The sequence below is a fragment of the Lipotes vexillifer genome, unplaced genomic scaffold (genome assembly GCF_000442215.2).
Source record: "Lipotes vexillifer unplaced genomic scaffold, Lipotes_vexillifer_v1.1 scaffold84, whole genome shotgun sequence".
Taxonomy (NCBI): domain Eukaryota; kingdom Metazoa; phylum Chordata; class Mammalia; order Artiodactyla; family Lipotidae; genus Lipotes; species Lipotes vexillifer.
The window spans coordinates 832,038-851,766 of NW_006783414.1; the positions used below are offsets into that span (position 1 = coordinate 832,038).

The 19,729-nt window shown below is 36.8% G+C and overlaps 1 protein-coding gene across 1 annotated transcript in view; it reads left to right on the forward strand.

The window, feature by feature from the left end:
* FAM91A1 (family with sequence similarity 91 member A1) overlaps window positions 1–19,729 on the forward strand; it is a 39,550-nt gene that overhangs the window by 6,160 nt on the left and 13,661 nt on the right. The window contains exons 2-17 of the mRNA XM_007456045.1: window positions 626–710; window positions 1,711–1,862; window positions 3,721–3,778; window positions 4,487–4,554; window positions 5,115–5,228; window positions 6,444–6,534; window positions 6,945–7,007; window positions 10,172–10,278; window positions 10,801–10,839; window positions 11,369–11,481; window positions 11,906–12,021; window positions 12,398–12,400; window positions 12,872–12,981; window positions 13,299–13,385; window positions 15,212–15,344; window positions 18,875–19,023. Coding sequence (XP_007456107.1) covers window positions 626–710; window positions 1,711–1,862; window positions 3,721–3,778; window positions 4,487–4,554; window positions 5,115–5,228; window positions 6,444–6,534; window positions 6,945–7,007; window positions 10,172–10,278; window positions 10,801–10,839; window positions 11,369–11,481; window positions 11,906–12,021; window positions 12,398–12,400; window positions 12,872–12,981; window positions 13,299–13,385; window positions 15,212–15,344; window positions 18,875–19,023 — 1,488 coding nt within the window. The remainder of the gene's footprint in view (window positions 1–625; window positions 711–1,710; window positions 1,863–3,720; window positions 3,779–4,486; window positions 4,555–5,114; window positions 5,229–6,443; window positions 6,535–6,944; window positions 7,008–10,171; window positions 10,279–10,800; window positions 10,840–11,368; window positions 11,482–11,905; window positions 12,022–12,397; window positions 12,401–12,871; window positions 12,982–13,298; window positions 13,386–15,211; window positions 15,345–18,874; window positions 19,024–19,729) is intronic.

Here is a 19,729-nt window from a genome sequence, read left to right on the forward strand (position 1 = left end):
GGGAAGGGTAAGCTGGGACAAAGTGAGAGAGTGGCATGGACATATATACACTACCAAATGTAAAATAGATAGCTAGTGGGAAGCAGCCGCATAGCACAGGGAGATCAGCTCGGTGCTTTGTGACCACCTAGAGGGGTGGGATGGGGAGGGTGGGAGGGAGGGAGGGAGGGAGATGCAAGAGGGAAGAGATATGGGGACATATGTATATGTATGACTGATTCACTTTGTTATAAAGCAGAAACTAACACACCACTGTAAAGCATTTATACTCCAATAAAGATGTTTAAAAAAAACAAAAGAGGGAAATCTTTATTAGTAGAACTTAGTTTTTTGTTAACTTAAGTGAAGTTATGCTCTCAGACTGCTCTTTTATTTGATATTAAATACTTTAGATAATTTCAGTAAGTCCTTTTAGAAAGGGAGACTGAAGATAAACACATTGAATTTTTGCTCTAATACCATAGCAGGAAAGTTTGTATGATAAAATTTAAGAAAATCTTTACTCAGTTCTGGAAATTAGAGATTCCAGGATAAAATTAGGGGGCATGGTATTGAAATTTTATGGGGTAAAAGTACTGTTGTTTAGTTTAGAAACTATTTTAAATCTATTTGCAATTTTTTTTAGAGTCTTGGAAATTCACAGAGAGAATATGAGAAGCAGGTTGTCCTGTACAGTATCCGCAATCAGTTACGATACAGAAATAACTTAGGTAAGTAGAGACATTTTTACATTGAGGTAGAAATGACTACTGCTGAATTACATTTTCGTAAATCTGTCCTATCTTTTCATTATATATTTCATAGTACTGAAATTTTTCCATGTACAGCCTTTAATAAATTCTATAATGACCCATCACACCTAACAGTAATTTACATTAGCAAGTAGATTTTTCTAACTCCAATGAAAATTATTTTTTAGAGTACTGTTTATAGATTCATTTTACCTATAGAATATTAATTTTGATTCAGTTGTCCTCTTTTTAGTTTAGTGAGAAAATATGCCAGAAAAGAAGTACGTTCCTTCTTAATGAATTTTGACTTTGAGTTTTGTTTTGGTCTCTATAAATTTTCCAAATAATAAAACTTTAATGAAGACTCTTTCTGTAATAATTGGAACAAATTTTAAACATAATTGACTCCATTTTTTTAAAAAAACTTTTTTTAAAATGTTTGCTTTTTATTTGTCAGATTACTTTGATTATTCTGTTGCCCTGCTAGTCTTCCCTCCCATTTGTTACTCTTATTTTAAGCATAGTATTTCAGAGATAGGTTTTCTATGAAAACGTATTCCATGGAAGTCAGAGGTGTTTTTACATTTAAAACACAGAAACCAGCAAATAATTTTTAAAAATAGACTTGATTTCATAGAAAACTGCCATTCAGATTGGCTGTCTTGTAAAGTATCATAGGGATTGGATGGATTATAGCTTATGTTTTTTGGAGGAGACATTCCATGCTCACTTTCTTTGCTTTTTGATTTGTTAAGAATTATTTCTCTACTTTACTGTCCCATACATTTTACTTATATACTCTGAAGTCTGTTGCTTGTGGTGTAATTGTTTCTTTGTTCCAACTTAAATTGTTTTATTCTCTTCCAATTTACATACTTTTCTTTTTAATTAATATTAGTTTGTAAAGTGTTTCTCCTTGATAATTATATTTAAGTATAAGATCTGAAAAAAAACTGGAGAATTTCCCTTTGTTTCCCAGTTAAACATGTCAAGAAAGATGAACGCAAGTACTATGAGGAACTGTTAAAGTACAGTCGAGATCATCTCATGCTGTACCCTTACCATTTATCAGATATCATGGTAAAGGGCCTGAGGATAACACCATTTTTATATTACACTGGGATTATGGAGGTGAGTTTACAGGGTACGTGAATCTTCAGGGATGGGAGGGGACTTCATGTCGGGGATGCTTTGTGAATGATGACCAGCACTCAGCCACGGTGGACATTGTTTCTGAGTTTATAGTGTAAAAAAGACGGTTGCTTACAAGTTAACTGTTGCAGCCACACTTGTGCAAGTATTTGTCCTTATCAGTGTTTTCTCGGCAGGAAAGTATCTGTCTTTATTTTGTGTTCTTGAAGACGTTGTTGACCCTTTGTGCTGTCGTAGCGTTAATCAGCCATTTATGTTAGCACGGTTTGTATAAAATTTATTGCTTTTAATACACTGTTAAGGTTGAAAATGTGGGTGACAGAGTTGAACATTAAGCGCAGAGAAGCTTAATATATTTAGCTGTTTTCTAACTGTAGAAAGAATAAATGATGATATAGACCCAACATTATATAATGCATGTTTCAGAAGAATAGAATTGTATTAGTAGTCCTGGTTGCTAATCTTTCTGTGATTACTAACTTTTAGATGTTAGCCTTTTTCCAAAGGCAGTTTTTAGGCCTGTGTTGAATAGCTTTAAATAGTAGTTGTATACTGGGGTTTTTTTTGTTGTTGTTTTTTTGCGGTACGCGGGCCTCTCACTGCTGTGGCCTCTCCCGTTGCGGAGCACAGGCTCCGGATGCGCAGGCTCAGCGGCCATGGCTCACGGGCCCAGCCGCTCCGCGGCATGCGGGATCCCCCTGGACCAGGGCACGAACCCGTGTCCCCTGCATCGGCAGGCAGACTCTCAACCACTGTGCCACCAGGGAAGCCCCTATATACTGTTTTTAAGTGAGTTCTTTGTAAAGATTGGCAGTATTTATCTAGTGTTCATTTGCTATTAATTCTATTTGAGTGCTACTGTTCTGGGCTCACCAGCCACTTGAAGAGCAGAGGGCAGCCTAGAACTGAAGGAGTTGGGCGCCTGCAGTAGCAGTGAGGTTAGCTCCCTTTAGGACGTGGCTGCCTTCACAGGAGCTATCTTTGCCTGTCTCCTTAAGCCCCTTCTTCACAGGCACTTCTGTAGTCCCATGTCTCCTGTGTCCCTGTTTTGGAGGAAATACAAAGTAAGGCTTGAGGCCTGGCCGCCCAGGTTTCTGTCAGTCCCTTTCCCTAGAACCAGGGTAGCATAATGAAGGTGGCAGCTAAGCAGTGTGTAGAATAGTTTCGTTGCTGTCTTTCTGATTATTTTTCTGGTGTTGTCCACAGGTTTGGGGGAGATAATAGAGTGAGGTTTTGTCCCATTTACCAGCTTTCAGTGCATCCATGTGCTTGCTGTTCTTTGGTATCTGTTTTTATACCATTGGGTATAACTCCTGGGCTAAAAATGGGTCTTATCCCCACAGTAAACAGCTGGTTTATTACTGGAGAAACAGATGAAGGTTGCAAGAAGCTGGATACTGAGTTTGACTCTTGCTGGTTGGGATTTGGAGGAGCAGAGGCTGCTGAGCGGTTAAGGTCTTTGTCGGCAGTGCTTGTCTTGGATGCTTGTTAATGGAGTTATGACACACTGTTGGGCCTTCTCTCGGGATTCTCTCTAATTCTAGGGTAGGAGTCTAGGATCAGGTATGAAGTGTGGAGAGCCTGGAACCCTGAACTCTGAGAGAGGTATTCCTTGCATAGCTTCCACAGGGCAGAGGTTACTGGGCAACTATCTGGGCTTCATAGTGTGCTGTGAGGAGCCCAGACCTGAAAGCCTGACCTTCAGTTGCTAGGTTGGGACCTCGTGGTACATGCCACACTGTGACATGCATGCTCTAGGTCGCCAGGCTCTGATCTCAGTGCTTCTTGTGGCAAGGACATTTTGCGTTTAACATTTATGTTTTTTTCTTTTTAAAAGGACATTATGAACAGTGAGAAAAGTTATGATTCATTGCCCAATTTCACTGCTGCTGACTGTAAGTATTTAATTATGCTGAAGAACGAGGCAGTGTTTAGAGTGTCTTTGTGCATGCGTGCTCTTGCCTTTCATTATTGTGCTTTTAACCTGGAAGACTTGAAAGATGAGGACAGCAAGCAACATTATTGATAGGAATTTTATCAGGTGATACAAGTCAAGTATAAGATTTAGTCTAAATGTCTGAGAGAGGAATATTTTGGAGTGGTAGAATCAGAAAAATGGGACTAGTCTCTGTATTTCTAGAGAATGAAGTTCTTTCTGATACTTGGGCTGTGGTGTATACCAAATGAGGAAAGAAAATTTGTGCACAATATTTTTGCAGCATGATATATGGTTGTTATTAACATAATTTGCTGGTGTTTTATTATGCTTATTTTAATGAAGTGTGTATTTGAAATGTGACATAGTTCTGTTGTGTTAAGAAGAAACTTTTGCAGAGAAGTACATTTTGACTTCCTGGAATTGGGAGGACTTCTGCTTTTTAAAAATTTTCTCAGTTAGCATTGTCAAAGTGTCAGCTTGAATTCACCTCTCCAGTTGCTTGTCTTTTATGTTGTGTTTGAAGAATTCTTTTTAATTTGATATTGATCATCTGTCAGTAATCAAAAGATGAATGAAAGTCAAAGGTTTTTTCCTAGTAGGTTGTGAGTGTACTGACATTTCAAGATGTATTAAATGATTTTAAAGGAAAGGCTCTTTCTTTTAGGTCTAAGGCTTCTTGGCATAGGAAGGAACCAGTACATTGATCTGATGAATCAGTGTAGATCATCAAAAGTAAGTTAGTTGTTTCCCTTCCCTTCTAATTTCTTGTCCTCCTTATCACGCAATCTGATTAAATTTTTAAGTAGTAGAAATAATGAATTATGATTTCTTTCATCAAATAAAATATGCTTAATACAGAAACAACTCATCAGTATCTCTAGGTTATAGCTTAAGTGATTATTGAATTAAGAATATCTAAGGCATAAGACATTTCATTTATTTTTAAAAGTTAACTTTGCTCTGCTGGTCTTTTCACCTGCTCATTCCACTCCCAGGGTTCATTTCATGGGTGAGATCAGTACACAAATGCATTTTCACCTGGGTTTCCTTTGAATTTCTGGATTTAGATCCAGATTTAATGGTAGTGTTTTGAAGTAATTTACTTTGAAATAATTTAAGAAATGAGTTTCTCCATTCAGTATATCTAGAATACTTTAGATTTTAAAACATGAGAATTTTAAAAGATATTTATTTAGTCTGTTGGAAGCTGTCTTGCTATACTGTTATCAATAAAAAAAGAAAGTAGTAATTTTAGATAGATTGCAAATGCTCTGATGTTTGTACCATTGCAGAAATTTTTCAGACGGAAAACGGCCCGTGATCTTCTACCAGTAAAGCCGGTGGAAATTGCCATAGAGGCATGGTGGGTGGTGCAGGCTGCATATATCACAGAGGATGACATAAAGGTAGATAACTTTAAAAGTTAAACATAGGATTTTTATTTTAAAAATTATAATTTTTAACTATAGTTACATAACTTTTTTACAAAAAGTAACACTAGTTGGTTTTCCTGAAGGAAATTAAACTTAGTAGGCTAGAAATTGGAAGTTTTCGAAAATACTCTTTAATCATCAGGGAGACTTGACTTGGTTCATGTACAGTCATCTGGGGATTTTACTTACATGTTTCATGTAAAGTGACGTGATGCCACAGCTACCAGCAATAGTATTGCCGACGGTTTTTGAGGACTTGCTGTGTGCTCAGTGTGCCAGGCACTATTCCAGCTGCTTTTTATATTGTCTCATTTGAGTCTCATCACAACCCCAGAGCTGTGTGTTATTTGTAGCCTCTTTCACATGTGAGGAAAGTGAGCGCAGAGAAATGAAGTAATGGCTCCAGTCACAGTTCTAGTAAAGGTCTGGGATTTTAACCCAGGCAGTTTGCTGTGCTCTTAATCAGTGTGCTGAACTGCTGTACTGAAGTGGTAAGTGCTTGATAGGGAATAGTGTCAAGATCAAGGGAAATACTATTCCCAGTGGTCAGACCACATTTGCTATAAGCTTTATACATTTTAGAAGGGATGTTGATTTAGGGGAAAAAGGTGGAATAGCAGACGATGTGCCTAGAGACCAGTCATATCCCTGTGGCTGAAGGAATTAAGTGAGCGTGTGGATTTTTTTTTAGTTGGCATTTTGTTTTACTTCCGAGGACAGAATAAATCCAGTGAGTGCAAGGCTTAGAAATTCTGCTTCAGTGCATTTACTTCTGAGCAGAGATGTCAGACTGTGTCATAAGATGCTGATCTTGTCAGTGATAATAATCCTGTGGCATGTGAATGAACTTCTGGTTTGAGAGATCCAGAATCAGCAAATGGATCAGATTCCAGTGCAAAGAAGATGAGTCAATATTACTATTTATTAGTGAGCACATTACTTACCAGCAAGTATTGGCACTTAAAATTGCTTTGTTGTATGAGTTCTGTTGGTAGCATATTTTGACACCTTAATTGATGGTTGTGTGTGGCTTTTTTTGTTTGAATTCTAGAGTAAAAACTGAAAAAAATAAGTAGTTCATTCAACTAATGACTTATAATCATTGGTTTAAACATGAATAGATTTCAGGAAACTTACCAGTTAGTTAATTTGGACAGGACCTAATTGAAAATATTTTGCTTTTCCTAGATATGCACTTTGCCCGAGAAATGCGCTATTGATAAGATCATTGATGCAGGCCCTCAACTCTCTGGATCACTAGATTACAATGTAGTACATAGTAAGTGGTTAGTAGAAATGGTCTTTCGTCAACATAAAAAATTATTTTAAGCCATCAGCAATTTATAGCAATTATTTATCAATTAGGTAAGAACAGTAATATTTCCTAAGGCATGTTATTGTTTGAAATGTGACCTTAGTCCATTGTTTTCCAGTGTGGCTATAATTAGTCACATAGATTAGAAATTTATACAAATGAATCATAAGAAAAATTTTGCAGTTCTGAGCATTTGAGGGAAACCAAGATTTGAAAGCTTTGATGTAATTTTTTTTTCTTCTGTCTTACTTTTTTCCTTTTCATATACCATTAAGTTGTAAGAATCTTTACAGAAAATCAGGAATAAAGTTTTTATTTTTTTAAATTACAGTGCTTACTGGTTCATCTAAAACAAGATACTTTTGCTTCTGTAGGTTTATATAACAAAGGATTTATTTATCTGGATGTACCAATATCTGATGACAGTTGTATAGCAGGTAAATATGTGCTAATATTTCTCAATGTTTTTTGAATGGCTGCTAGGTGCTGGGCATTGTGTGTCACCCTGTTACGTTAGACACATATCATTCTGGGATCTTTGATGTTAGAATTTTTCAAAAAAAAACATTTCTTCCTCATTACGTTGCAACTCATTGAGGTGGTTTTAGTTAAATTCCTTTCATTTTTATCTTTTGTTGGTGTAAGCACTGTATTAAAATAATAGAAATCTGAGATAAATTTCTCACAATCCTAAATCAAACCAGTGTTTTTATACATTTATGTCACCTTTTAAACCTTGTTCAGTGCATAAGTTTCTACATATATTCAGTAATATCATACAATTATATGTTCTTCATTTTACATTGTTTATTTATTTGTTTATTTATTTATGGCTGCGTTGGGTCTCGTTGCTGCGCGTGGGCTTTCTCTAGTTGCGGCGAGCAGGGGCTACTCTTTGTTGTGGTGTGCGGGCTTCTCATTGTGGCTTCTCTTTGTTGTGGAGCACGGGCTCTAGGCTTCAGTAATTGTAGCACACGGGCTCAGTAGTTGTGGCTCACGGGCTTTAGAGCACAGGCTCAGTAGTTGTGGCGCACAGGCTTAGTTGCTCTGCAACATGTGGGATCTTCCCGGACCAGGGCTTGAACCCATGTCCCCTGCATTGGCAGGTGGATTCTTAACCACTGAACCACCAGGGAAGTCCTTGTTCTTCATTTTTACCTGCCATATCTGTGTCTTATATTTTCATGTCACTACCATCTTTTTTATCTTTATCTCTTCCTCCCTTCCTCTTCACCCACCTCCCCAAGTTAAATCAATATTAAGACCCTTGTATATTTCAATTAAGTAAACCATTTCCCTGTTGCTGGTTGTTTAGATCATTTCCTTTTTTAAATATTTTATTCTTTTTTATTTTATTTATTTTTTTGCCTCAGTGGTGATGTGGTTAACATTCTTGGACACATCCTTGGCTTTTTTTCCGTCTAGATTAGATTTCTTACCAATTTATAGAAGCACTTGTTATATTAAGGTTATGTATTATAAGTGTGTTTCCCATCATATCTTTTAGGTATTATTCTTGTTTGTGATATCTTTTACCATTCTAAGATATTGTGTAATCAAATATGAAGTGTCACAAAACCCCAGGGACCTTACTGTTAACAATGAGTGTTGGGGGGCTTTTCACAGCACGACTCCCTCATATCAGGTTATCATAGTCTAGTGTGTCCTGACCTCTATTTTTTATTTGTGTTACCATGTGTTTATGGCCAGGCCTTCCTTTTTTTTTTCTGTAACTTTTTTTGCTTTTTCCAGGTATTTTTCTTTATTTTTATTTTTGTTAATGTATTTTTTGAGTAGGCAGTAATTATGATTATAAAATACTAAATTTACAGAAGAGTATAAAAAGTCTGCTTCCCATGCCTGCCCCTAACCAGTCAGTTCCTCTCTCAGCCGCCACTAAGTTTCCTGTATATTCTTCCAAAAACATACTATGCACATAGGCGTATATGTATATATCCTTTTTTGTGTGTTTTTATTCTTACGCAGATGGTGTATCCAGCTCATACTTTGCTTTTTTAATTATACATTGATACTGTTCCATATCTCTTTATGTAGAGTTGCCTCATTCTTTTTGCCTAGATGTAAATTGTGTATTTCTAACCTTTTAGTGCCTTGTTTCTTTTTTTTTTTTTTTTTTTTTTTTTTGCGGTACGCAGGCCTCTCACTGTTGTGGCCTCTCCCGTTGTGGAGCACAGGCTCCGGACGCGCAGGCTCAGCGGCCATGACTCACGGGCCCAGCCGCTCCGCGGCCTGTGGGATCTTCCCAGACGGGGACACGAACCCATGTCCCCTGCATCGGCAGGCAGACTCTCAACCACTGCGCCACCAGGGAAGCCCAGTGCCTTGTTTCTTCATCTCTAAGATAGGGTATAGTTTTGAACAACTCTTAACATTAAGAGCATTAAGTGAAATTGTATATATAAAGTAGCTAGTAGTATAGTCTGGCACTTAGTAAGTGTTCAGTAAACGTTTACACTTCGTATTCACACAGCTGAGAGTGTAGGAAAAGAATTAATTATGTAAAAAAATGAGATTACTAAAATATTTCTAAAAAGAAACCTTTAGTCCTTAACAGTCCTTGGATGATTGGAAATATGGGTAGCACTAAATCAGAAAATGACATGAGCCAGAGCTGTAAAGTAGATAGCCTATCCTGATGTATACATTGTGGTTCTTCACAGTGCCTTCATTTTGACCACTTGAATTTTGTCTTATATCTCTCTGTTGGGAATAATTTAGGTTTTGGGTGCAGTTAGGTGGTGTTAGGGTTAGAGGACACAGGGACACCCAAATCCTGCTATGGCCTAGGCACACGCCTTCTTCCCACGATGTTTTCAGGGGAAGTGTGCCCACAGGGGAGAATGGCAAAGGAAAGCATAGTGCCTCTTTATTGCTGGCCAGGCAGAGCACTCTAGTAAAGTGGGTTAGAGCATCTGGACCAAAGAGATGGAGAGAAGTGAGTAAGAATAAACAGGTGGGGAGCATCAATCGGGCAGCCTCTTGTGCGGAAGGTCTTGACCCTCTTCCCATTGAGGAGGTTACAGAATAGAAAGCCCCAAAGAGCAAATTATACCAGTGATAAACGTGGCAGTCATGCAGATGAATTTCCCCTTTTCTCAGGATGGAGCAGGGATGATGTGGAGGGCAGAGAGCCAATACCTTCTGTCCACCTGGTTTTGGATAGCATGGTGACTTGCAGTTCTTGCTTCTCTGCTTTAGACCAGCCACCTGCTGCCCTAGACGCATCAGAAACACACCCTTGGCAGGCTTCCCCATTCTGGAGCAGCACCGGCGCCCCTGCCGTTCTACCAAGTCCATGCCTCTAGCACTTCTCTGCCTCGGTAACGCTGAGAGGTCCATGGGGATGAAATTACTCTTTGTAGGATTTATGCTCTGCCTTAAGCGTCCACTCTGTGTAGACAGCATTGCATATGACCTTACTTTGGGAGTTTTAGGAAAACTTGCTATGGAGTTGGTAAAATGAATCAAAAGCTGAATTCAGCCCCTAAGTTGGAGGTCTCTTTTCAATTAGATGTTTGAATTAAACTTTCTTGTTTTATAAAATTATGTCACTGAGAAAAGTCTGTTTTGTTTATTTTAGTTCCTCCTCTTGAAGGTTTTGTAATGAATCGAGTGCAAGGTGATTATTTTGAAACTCTACTCTATAAGATATTTGTTTCAATAGATGAGCATACTAATGTTGCAGAGGTAAGTATGATAGCATCTTATGAAAGAACTTAATCTCAAGATTATAAAATAAGTTTGTGTAAAGTAGATAAAATTATTTAATGATATAATTAAAATATTTTCAAAGTCCACCCATGGTTAGATCTTGGACCATTAATATACTTAAGTTCACTATTCTTAAGTTACTTCCTGCATATGTATATTAAAATTTTTTTAGTTAATAGCTTATGAATGGGTTAAATAACTTTATATGACTTTATAATAAAAGCATTGTAGACAATTGACTGATCTGGAAATTTTTTTTATTTTGAATGAGATGAAATTAAAGGCTAAGTAATTCAGTTGTTATGGTCACTGCCTGGATTTGTACTCCTCTAAGTGTCTTAGAGATATGGAACGAAAAAAATTCTGATTACAAAATTTATTCAGACTCAGTTATTAATAATTAAAATTTTTCTGATTATGGTTAAATTGTCTATTACAACTGTGTAATATGCTTATGATTCTTAGAATGTAAAATATTTTTAAAATTTTATTTTCCAGCTTGCAAATGTTCTTGAGATAGACCTATCCCTGGTTAAGGTATGTAATTTTTATACTCTCTTCACTTGTGATAAGAATACTGAATGGATTATAGATTTTTGTCTTGATACTGAGAAACGGAAGCAGTGAGATTCTTGTTAGCCGTCAGAGGAAGTGTGCACAGTCGGGGTGCTTACAAAGATAGAGAAGAGCAAAATAAGAACCCTGAAGCAGTATTCCATCCCAGGGAGTGAAAGCTGTACTCACCCATCTGTGCCCACCAGAAAGCAGCCTGACCGTGTCTTGTAGTGAAGTCACAGTATCTTGTAATGAAGTCAGATAAAGCAACAACTTCCGCTTCTTTGGGGGTGGATCTAGGGAGGCCCAGGCCAGACAGTTGGGAGCATTCCCTCTCGTACATATGTGAAGACCTTAGGGGAAGACTAGGCCTACTGAAAATTTTTTCTTCTAGTTATGGGATGAAAATGTTTGAGGCTCACTGTAAGCATAGTCCATAATAATTTTTTCTCTACAAACATTCTGAAGTCTAGTTTATTTCAGATGTGCATTTCCTTTATATTCCTTTCAGAATGCTGTGTCAATGTACTGCCGATTGGGGTTTGCCCATAAGAAGGGACAAGTAATAAATTTGGATCAACTTCATTCATCGTGGAAGAATGTTCCATCCGTAAACAGACTAAAGTAACTCATTTATTTAGTAGGAGAGTTTCTTTTTGAAAAAAGCATTGTTTTACATACAAAAATTTTACTTATTCAACCTGTCAACTGAGGTGAACCATATACATATTAGTGGTTGTTAACCTTGTGTGTGGTCATCTTTTTTAGAATCTGATGAAAACTAAAATGCTTTCCCCAGAGAAAAGCTCATACAATATTTTACATATAATTTTTAAACATTCTCAAATTTCCTGAAGCCTATCCATGGGTTTAGTTAAGAAACTTTTCTGTGTGTGCAGAGTATTTTGGGACTGTGTCTCAATTTGGGGCTTGAATGTAAGAGTGGATTTAGGTGGACGTTCATAATTTAAGTACTGACTTCAGTAGCTGTTTTTATATATGATCATTTATATGATTTTTAAAAAGTGAATGTATTCTTCATTAATAGGAGTACTTTAGATCCACAAAAGATGCTCCTATCATGGGATGGCGGGGAAAGTAGGAGTCCTGTACAAGAAGCTTCATCGGCTACTGACACTGATACAAATAGTCAAGAAGATCCAGGTTAGCAGTAACTCAGTTTGAGTCTGTCTGTAGATAAGCCATGTGTCTGCACATACACTCATAAAGCAAACTCTCCAGGCTTAACAGTTATTTTGTGGTTTGTTCTGGATTTCAGTCATTCAAAAGTAGTCTTTGAGTACTTACCCATATGTTGGGCCTTGTGGTAGATTTTAGGGGTATAAAATTGACAAGAGTATGGTAGTTTCCTTCCAAAAACTAAGTCTGGAGAGTATAACCATAAAAACCACCACAGTGTGAGAAGCATTATGGTGCTTGTGGAGCGCAAAGAGGAAGAGCCCTCTTTCTGCCTAGAGAGGTTTAGGAGCCTTCGTAGAGAAGATGATTTTTGGGTTGAGAATGAATAAGAGCATGCCAGCTGGTGAGTGCAGGAAGGCCATTGCTTGGGCTGAGCACAGAGGGAGGCAAAGCATAGTGGACGAGCGGGCTGCACATGGTTTTGTGTTGGGAGGGGAGAGGGGCACGCAACGTGGGCTTCTGCTCCTACCCTAAGTAGCTGTTACCTGAGCCAGGTGACTTGTCTGTAGAGGTTTGGCTAGGTAGTCTTATTGATCTGACAGTGATCAAGTCTTGGTTTATTATTGGTTTTCAAAAAATTTACTACAGAAGTAAGTGCCTTTAAAAAAATTTTTTTTTGAACTTTAACTTTTTTTATCTCTATGTTGGAGATAGGTAGGATTGGGACCTCTTGTGACTACAGTGTTACCTATATTATGTACTTTCTGATTATTAAATGAAGCTGAAATGAAATACTTTCTCATTCCAAATGATAAGCAAAGAACAGTTTTCACTTACTTGATTTTTAAACTATGATTTTTCTTTCTCCCAACAGACACAGCCAGTATAAGCAGTTTGAGTTTGTCTACAGGGTATACAAAGCGTATTGCATTCCTGTTTGACTCAACTCTTACTGCCTTTTTAATGATGGGAAACCTTTCACCAGTAAGTCAGATTCTTGTTTAAATACGAAAATGTTTAAAATAAAGATTAGATATAAAATAATTCTGTGCTTTTATATCTTTTTTTAAGTACTAGATTTTTCCCAGAAAAATGCAACTGCCTTTGTCTTATATTCCTTAGAGGAATGTCGGAACTTTTTAGTGAGGGCTACTTTTGTTATTAGAAAAATCAGCTCCTCACCCACCCTTAAGTTTAAATGTATTGGAAAGTGTAATATAAATCTAAGGGAAAACTACAACTTATTAATAATAGGCTCAAATAAGGTACATTTTAGTTTTATTTTTGTTTCTTTATTGCAGAACTTGAAAAGCCATGCAGTCACAATGTTCGAAGTTGGCAAACTCTCAGATGAGTCTCTGGACAGCTTTCTTATAGAACTAGAAAAGGTAAATCTAGATAGCTTATTATGGGATGTCAAGGCATTTGGAATCTTCTCTTGCTTGATAAAACATCAGTTATTGATTATGTAGATTTTTCGTATATTCTTGTTCACTGCTACCTCATCCGCACTTTAATACCGTGGCAGTCATTTAGGCTTAAACATATTGAGCGGATGAATGAATTTTGTGATTTAAAAACAGTGATTTGTCTACCTCATCTAAGCTGTTAGCATAACTTGATATAATGAAGAAATGGGGCATAGAAATCTTAAGACTATGTGTAATTTTGTAAATTGCACTTTTCTAAAGTAGCCTTTAACTTTTTTTTTCAATATGACTCTAAGATCTACTCCTAAGCAATTTTATTTGAAGTTTTTGTTCCACTTATCTTAAATCTAGAACAGTGTCCCTGGGTATCGTATTTATGTCCACTCTCACTACCGCTTTTAGCGTCTTGAAGACTTCAGCCATATTTGTTCTTAACCGTCTTTTTCCTCATGAGTACAGCCTAGTTTTCCTTAGCTCTAAATCTTGATTGCCCTTTTGGTGTTTTTCATTCCCTGGATATTTTATTCTGTCCTCTGCACTTCTTTATGCAAGCAGTTTGTGTGCCTAATCTATTCTTTGACTAATAATTTTGGTAACTTTTGTGCTTTAGTGATGAACTCATGTACGTTTAGAGAATTTTTTATGATTTTTTACTTCCTTTACATCTCAGAAAAAAGACTTAACCATACATTTTTTTCCACTCCCCCTTCTCCATAGGATTTTTAGTGCCTGAGATAATCCTTGTTATTAATTTGTCTCTTTAACTTTTATCTTTATATTTTTATTTCCTCAATACTTTTAATATCTTGTTTAACCCTATTTCTTATTGTATATCATCTTTTGCCAGTAAATTTTTTATATTTAGCACATTTTAACATGTTTTCCTGATTTTTATTTTTCTCACCTCAACTAGTGTTTTATCATGTTTAGCAAATTGGAAGATCCCTTTTACACTTTATATATCTGTATTCTTTTTTACCACATAGTCATTCTTGGGAAAGCCCTTTAGTCTGAAGTTTAGTTTAGTTTTTTTTTTTTTTTTTTTGGGCAAAAATAGTTTCTTAGCTATTTTTTAAGCTTCATCTTGATTAATCAGTTGATCTTATTAATTTCATGCAAATCTATAATTTCGTTATTTCCCCCTGTAGACCTTACCTTCTGTTTTTTGTGTTGTTTCTGGAATGTGTATGTTTTTACATATTAAACAGGTGACTGGCTCAGTGTCAGAAGAGCATACATGAAGGCAGGAGTTTTGTCCACCACTCTCTCCTAACATCCTAGAGAGGTCATAGCACATAATAGGGACTCAGTGAATCCTTATTGAGTGATTTTTAAGCTGTATGTTCAGCAATGTTGAACAGCTGTGTTGAATCACGTATGCCATTGTTCCTTGCAGAGTTGTGAACAGGGTGATAAGATAGTGGCATAATTGGTGACCATGGATTGGAGTACTTTTTTGGATGAAACAATATATAGATCTTAGAGTTTTTAAAGCACCTTGTTTGAATCATATATGGAACATACAACGTATAATGGTACAATTTAACATTACTTGGTTGCTGAAGTTGTTGGTTTTACTTGCTGGGGTAATTTCTGTCATCTTCAAAGGTATAGTCACATGGAAGCCCAGCCACGATTGGGGTTAATATTTGTTTCAAAATCGCCTGGGCAAATTTTTGATTTACTGATTTTAAATATCATAATATTTCTACTGTATGGTTATATACTAGAATAAATGGCACGAGAGTGGTTTTTGTTGCAAAATTTGTTTTCTCTTGGTTTAGGTTCAGAGCACTGGTGAAGGAGAAGCACAGAGATACTTTGATCATGCACTCACTCTGAGAAACACAATATTGTTTCTGCGTCATAATAAAGATCTAGTTGCACAAACTGCACAGCCAGACCAACCCAATTATGGTATGATAAAAATACTTGATTTTGAAGACATGATCCTGTGGAACTTCTTTCTAAGAAATTAAACAGGTCATGCTCACTTATTTAATCATCACTTATTTAAAACATTTTGTATCGATAGCACATTGAATTTATAACTGTTGGTTTGTTCTGAGAATTTCTCTACTCATCAGCTGTTCCTTACCTTATTTTACTGTTTCTCCTCTTTTATGTGCCACTGACTTTTGTAGTATCTAAATTTGTTTAGTTACCTACAAAAAGAGTTGGAGTGTTAATTTGTTTAAGTAGCTGGATGGGATATAGAATAGGCATCTGTTTTGAGAGATGGACAAATGCCAAAATTTATTTAGGAAGCATGAAATATCAAGAATGAAAGATTCGTTATATAAAGATAATAAACATTCAAATGCTGCTATAATATTTACTAAAGTATTTTACTTAAAAGAATAAAAAAGGGAACAGATAACCTCATTTCAAAAAGTTAAAGAAAGAAATGGAAGCAGTTTTAATCTATTGATGAACTCTAATGTGGCTCTTTCCCTACAGCATGAAATCCAGAGAGATCGTGACTTCCCTAGTGTGCCCTCTCAGTTTTGTGGTAGAAAGGGGTTCCTGAACTTTAGTTGAACAGATGGTATTAGCTCCTAAATTGTGGAATGGCACCCAGGAATGTGTGTTTTTAAAAAGATGCAACAGCTTGGGCACCAGTGTAAGAGCATTACACTGTGAATGTAATTACATTGTGAAGTCTTTGGACATTCACAGTAGTTGCATTTTGGGACACTGAATTCTTAGCACCAGTACCACATTTAATTTCACTCATTCTTTCATGTACCTAAAAGTTCTGTTTTCTGGCCAAGAACCATCATTTTCTTAGTCATATCCATTTTCGTTCTACTGCTTTCATCAGCATCTGGCTTTCTTTTCAGCTCAACTAAAAAAATTTAGGGCAGAATCACTTGTCACTTCACAAGAGTTGTTGCAGAGGAGAGGACAAAGATGCTAGGTAGTTTAGCTGAGTGAGGCTAGACACGCTTAGTACCTAGTGACTCACTTCTTCAGCCTTGGGGTGTTTGGTTCAGAGTTGTGCTTTAGCAGTATTACAAATGCTTCCATGCTGGAGCTCTTTCTGAGGTTATTCATAAACAGTTGAAACTGAGAATATTAAATCACCAAACACCAAGAGTCTAAAGCACTTATTGATAAGCATTTGTTGATAGTTACCAAATATTAGATCTTGTGACCTAACAGTGAGTGGCACAGTCTTAAATATGTCTCTGGATGTACAAATCCTGGAATTTCTGGGATTTTTTAGTGACTTATCGAGATAATGGGTTAGAATATTTGAACTATTCTGTTATAGCCATCTTTTACTGCCCATCATAGAATCGAAGAATATTAGTGCTAGTGACCAGCCAGGGGTAACTCAATTTATAGGTAAAGAAATTGAAGCTTATCTTGGTTAAATCTGCCCATTTGGTCATTAAAACCCATATAATTAGTAAATGGAAGAGCTGGGACTTGAATCCATGTCTCTTGAATTTTTTTCCTTTGCTCTGTTCCTTACATCATCTTCTCTTGAACACTAAGGTTTTTATTGATTTATTCATCAACAATTCGTTGTTTAATAGGTTGGGCTAAACTTTGTTTTTCACCATGAATAGTCTGTGTATCATCAACTAAGTTAAATGGTAAACCTAAACCTATTCTGTGTGAAAGTAAAGTATAATTCTAACCTTTAAGGTATATTTAATAGTTGACTATTTTGGAGCTCAGAATAATTGATGTGGCTCCAAAGTTAAAATGTGATTAACTCCTCCCTCCCCATGGGACCAAATGGGCAATTGTTTATGAAGTTTCATTCTTTTAACCAGCCTTTCTTAACTGGGGCTCCTCATTAGAACCACAGAACACAGAAGATGATTTAAGTGACTGTTTCTCAATTTTTCTTATAATGGCGTATAACTAGTACCATTCTAGATTCTTGGAAAAGAAGGTCGTTCATTCCAGATAAAGAATAACTTTTTAGGGCATTAGGGCTTAATATTCTCCATGTTGAGAAAGGTAACTTTCTGTAGGTGCCAGGAGTGATAACTTAATCTTACTCCTTTTTAAACAAGAAATTCTATAGTATTGGTGTTTAAGCATCTTGTTTTGAGTAGCAAGAATTTTTTTTTTATGTCACTAGTAATTTGTAGTTTGAATGTATCATGTAGTACTTGGTATTCACTGTAAAGCAAAAAGCCTTCTGATACTGTCATAGAAGCAAACCTCTGATATGTGTGAAAAAGCCTAGTTTCTTAGTAATCTTTTGGTTTTAGACAGCATGAGGCACTGCTTAAAAAACAGAAACAATGTGTGGTCTAACTTTTTTTCATTTTATAAGCATAATTTTTTTTCCAGGTATCTTTGTCTTTAAAAAGATATCTTTTCCCTAGGATCAGTATAAGTGAGACCTTCAAGCCATTGTTTGTAATTTGGCAGTCTAGTACTATGAAATGTTTAGAAATTAAACCTCATTTGTAGAAAAGCAGTCAGTTGTAAAAACTTTGTTTTAACCATCATCAACTCTTTAGACTTCCTTCCATATCCTAGTGTTCATTAAATATTTTCTATACTTGGCATTGACAATGTTGAGTTTTACCTGAAGCTTCTCACCCTTTTGTGTTTCAGAAAAGGGCTTACTGCAAGGACCCACCCTTTCTCATATAGCTTAGTTAAGATCACAGGCACTCCCCTTGTTTATCTGTGAGAGGCCAGACACAGACAGACCCTCCAAATTCCCTTTATGTTTTTAGAGAGCAGTAGGACTGGTATTTTCCAGGATTAAGAATGGGGACACTTAAAATCAGTTGCATGCTAAGTGAGTTCCTGCTTTATGGACTACAGTTTAGGCACATGTTTCTAAATGAGGAATTCTTGCCCTTCTGGTCAATTCAGAGCTTGGCTGCAGAGTTTTTATAGAGATTGAAAACTGGGGGAGGGAAGGATACAGCTTTCCCATGGCATTTAGGCTTTCATAAGATGCCACTGCCATGATGGAGAGGAAGTAAGATAAAGCAAACATATTTTTAAAGTATAAGGTTAGCCTGAAGAAACACCAGTAGACAGTTATCTTTCTGGACCAGAGAATAAAGACTTTCAGTTTTAAGTCTTAAAGAGTCTTATTGGTCTCCTAGGAAATAAAGTGCTTTTTTTTTTTTTTTTTTTTTTTTTTTTTGCGATATGTGGGCCTCTCACTGTTGTGGCCTCTCCGGACGCGCAGGCCCAGCGGCCATGGCCCACGGGCCCAGCCACGCCGCGACATGTGGGATCCTCCTGGACCGGGGCACGAACCCGCGCCCCCTGCATCGGCAGGCGGACTCCCAACCACTGCGCCACCAGGGAAGCCCCCTAAAGTGCTTTTTAATAGAGATATTCTACCTTATTAAAAAAATTTAAATCTCAAGGCAGGTACCAGTGTTTCATCTTAGACTCTTTTTTTTTCACATTGTCAGTCTTTCATTCTATGTATGTGGTTGATCATAATTCAGGTTTTCCTCTGGATCTCTTGCGCTGTGAAAGCCTTCTTGGGTTGGACCCTGCAACTTGCAGCAGAGTTCTAAACAAAAATTACACACTGCTTGTTTCCATGGCTCCTCTCACCAATGAAATCCGGCCTGTCAGCAGCTGCACCCCTCAGGTAAAGACTCACTGGGAAGCTCACTTTGCTGCCATTTCATCCTTCCTCATGGTGTCTTGAAGGAGAGGTTTATCAGTCTTATTGTATTAAGACTGATATACAAATATTAAAATCATGAACTCAGAAAGCAGTTTTGTGTTTTTTGCTGTTGTAAGATGTTACATTCAGTTTGTGAGGTATAATTGGTACATTTTATATATGTATTATCTAGTGACTAGTGACACACTCAGTTAAAATTTTCTTCTTGAATGCAGGATTTTAAAGAAAATGTTTTTGGCTGCTCTGAGAAGGAAACCTGGATTACCTTGAGGGATAAGATAAATTTAATTAGGAAAAATGAAATATTTTGGAAGTGGGGCTGTGATGCTAAATAAGCTGAAAAGAAAAGATTATGCTTGAAAGCTAGAACTCTAGTTATCTTTAAAATTGTGAAAATGACTTCTGGTCTTTTACTTTTAAAAAATAGATCAGTTGCGTTTGTTTGTATACTTAGCAAGGCCGTTGTGACATGTACCATTTTCAAAGAGTGAGCTTTGTGCTCTGTTCTTCAGTGCTACATCCTTCCTGGTTTCCTAGATGTGCTGGGTTTAATAGTGTAGAAGAAAGGAAGGGATTCTTGTACCAGGATGATTTTGTTGCCTGTGCTGATCTAGCTGCCTCAGTGCGCCCACTCCCCCCTTACCCCAGTTTTGTCCTGTGTTCAGCA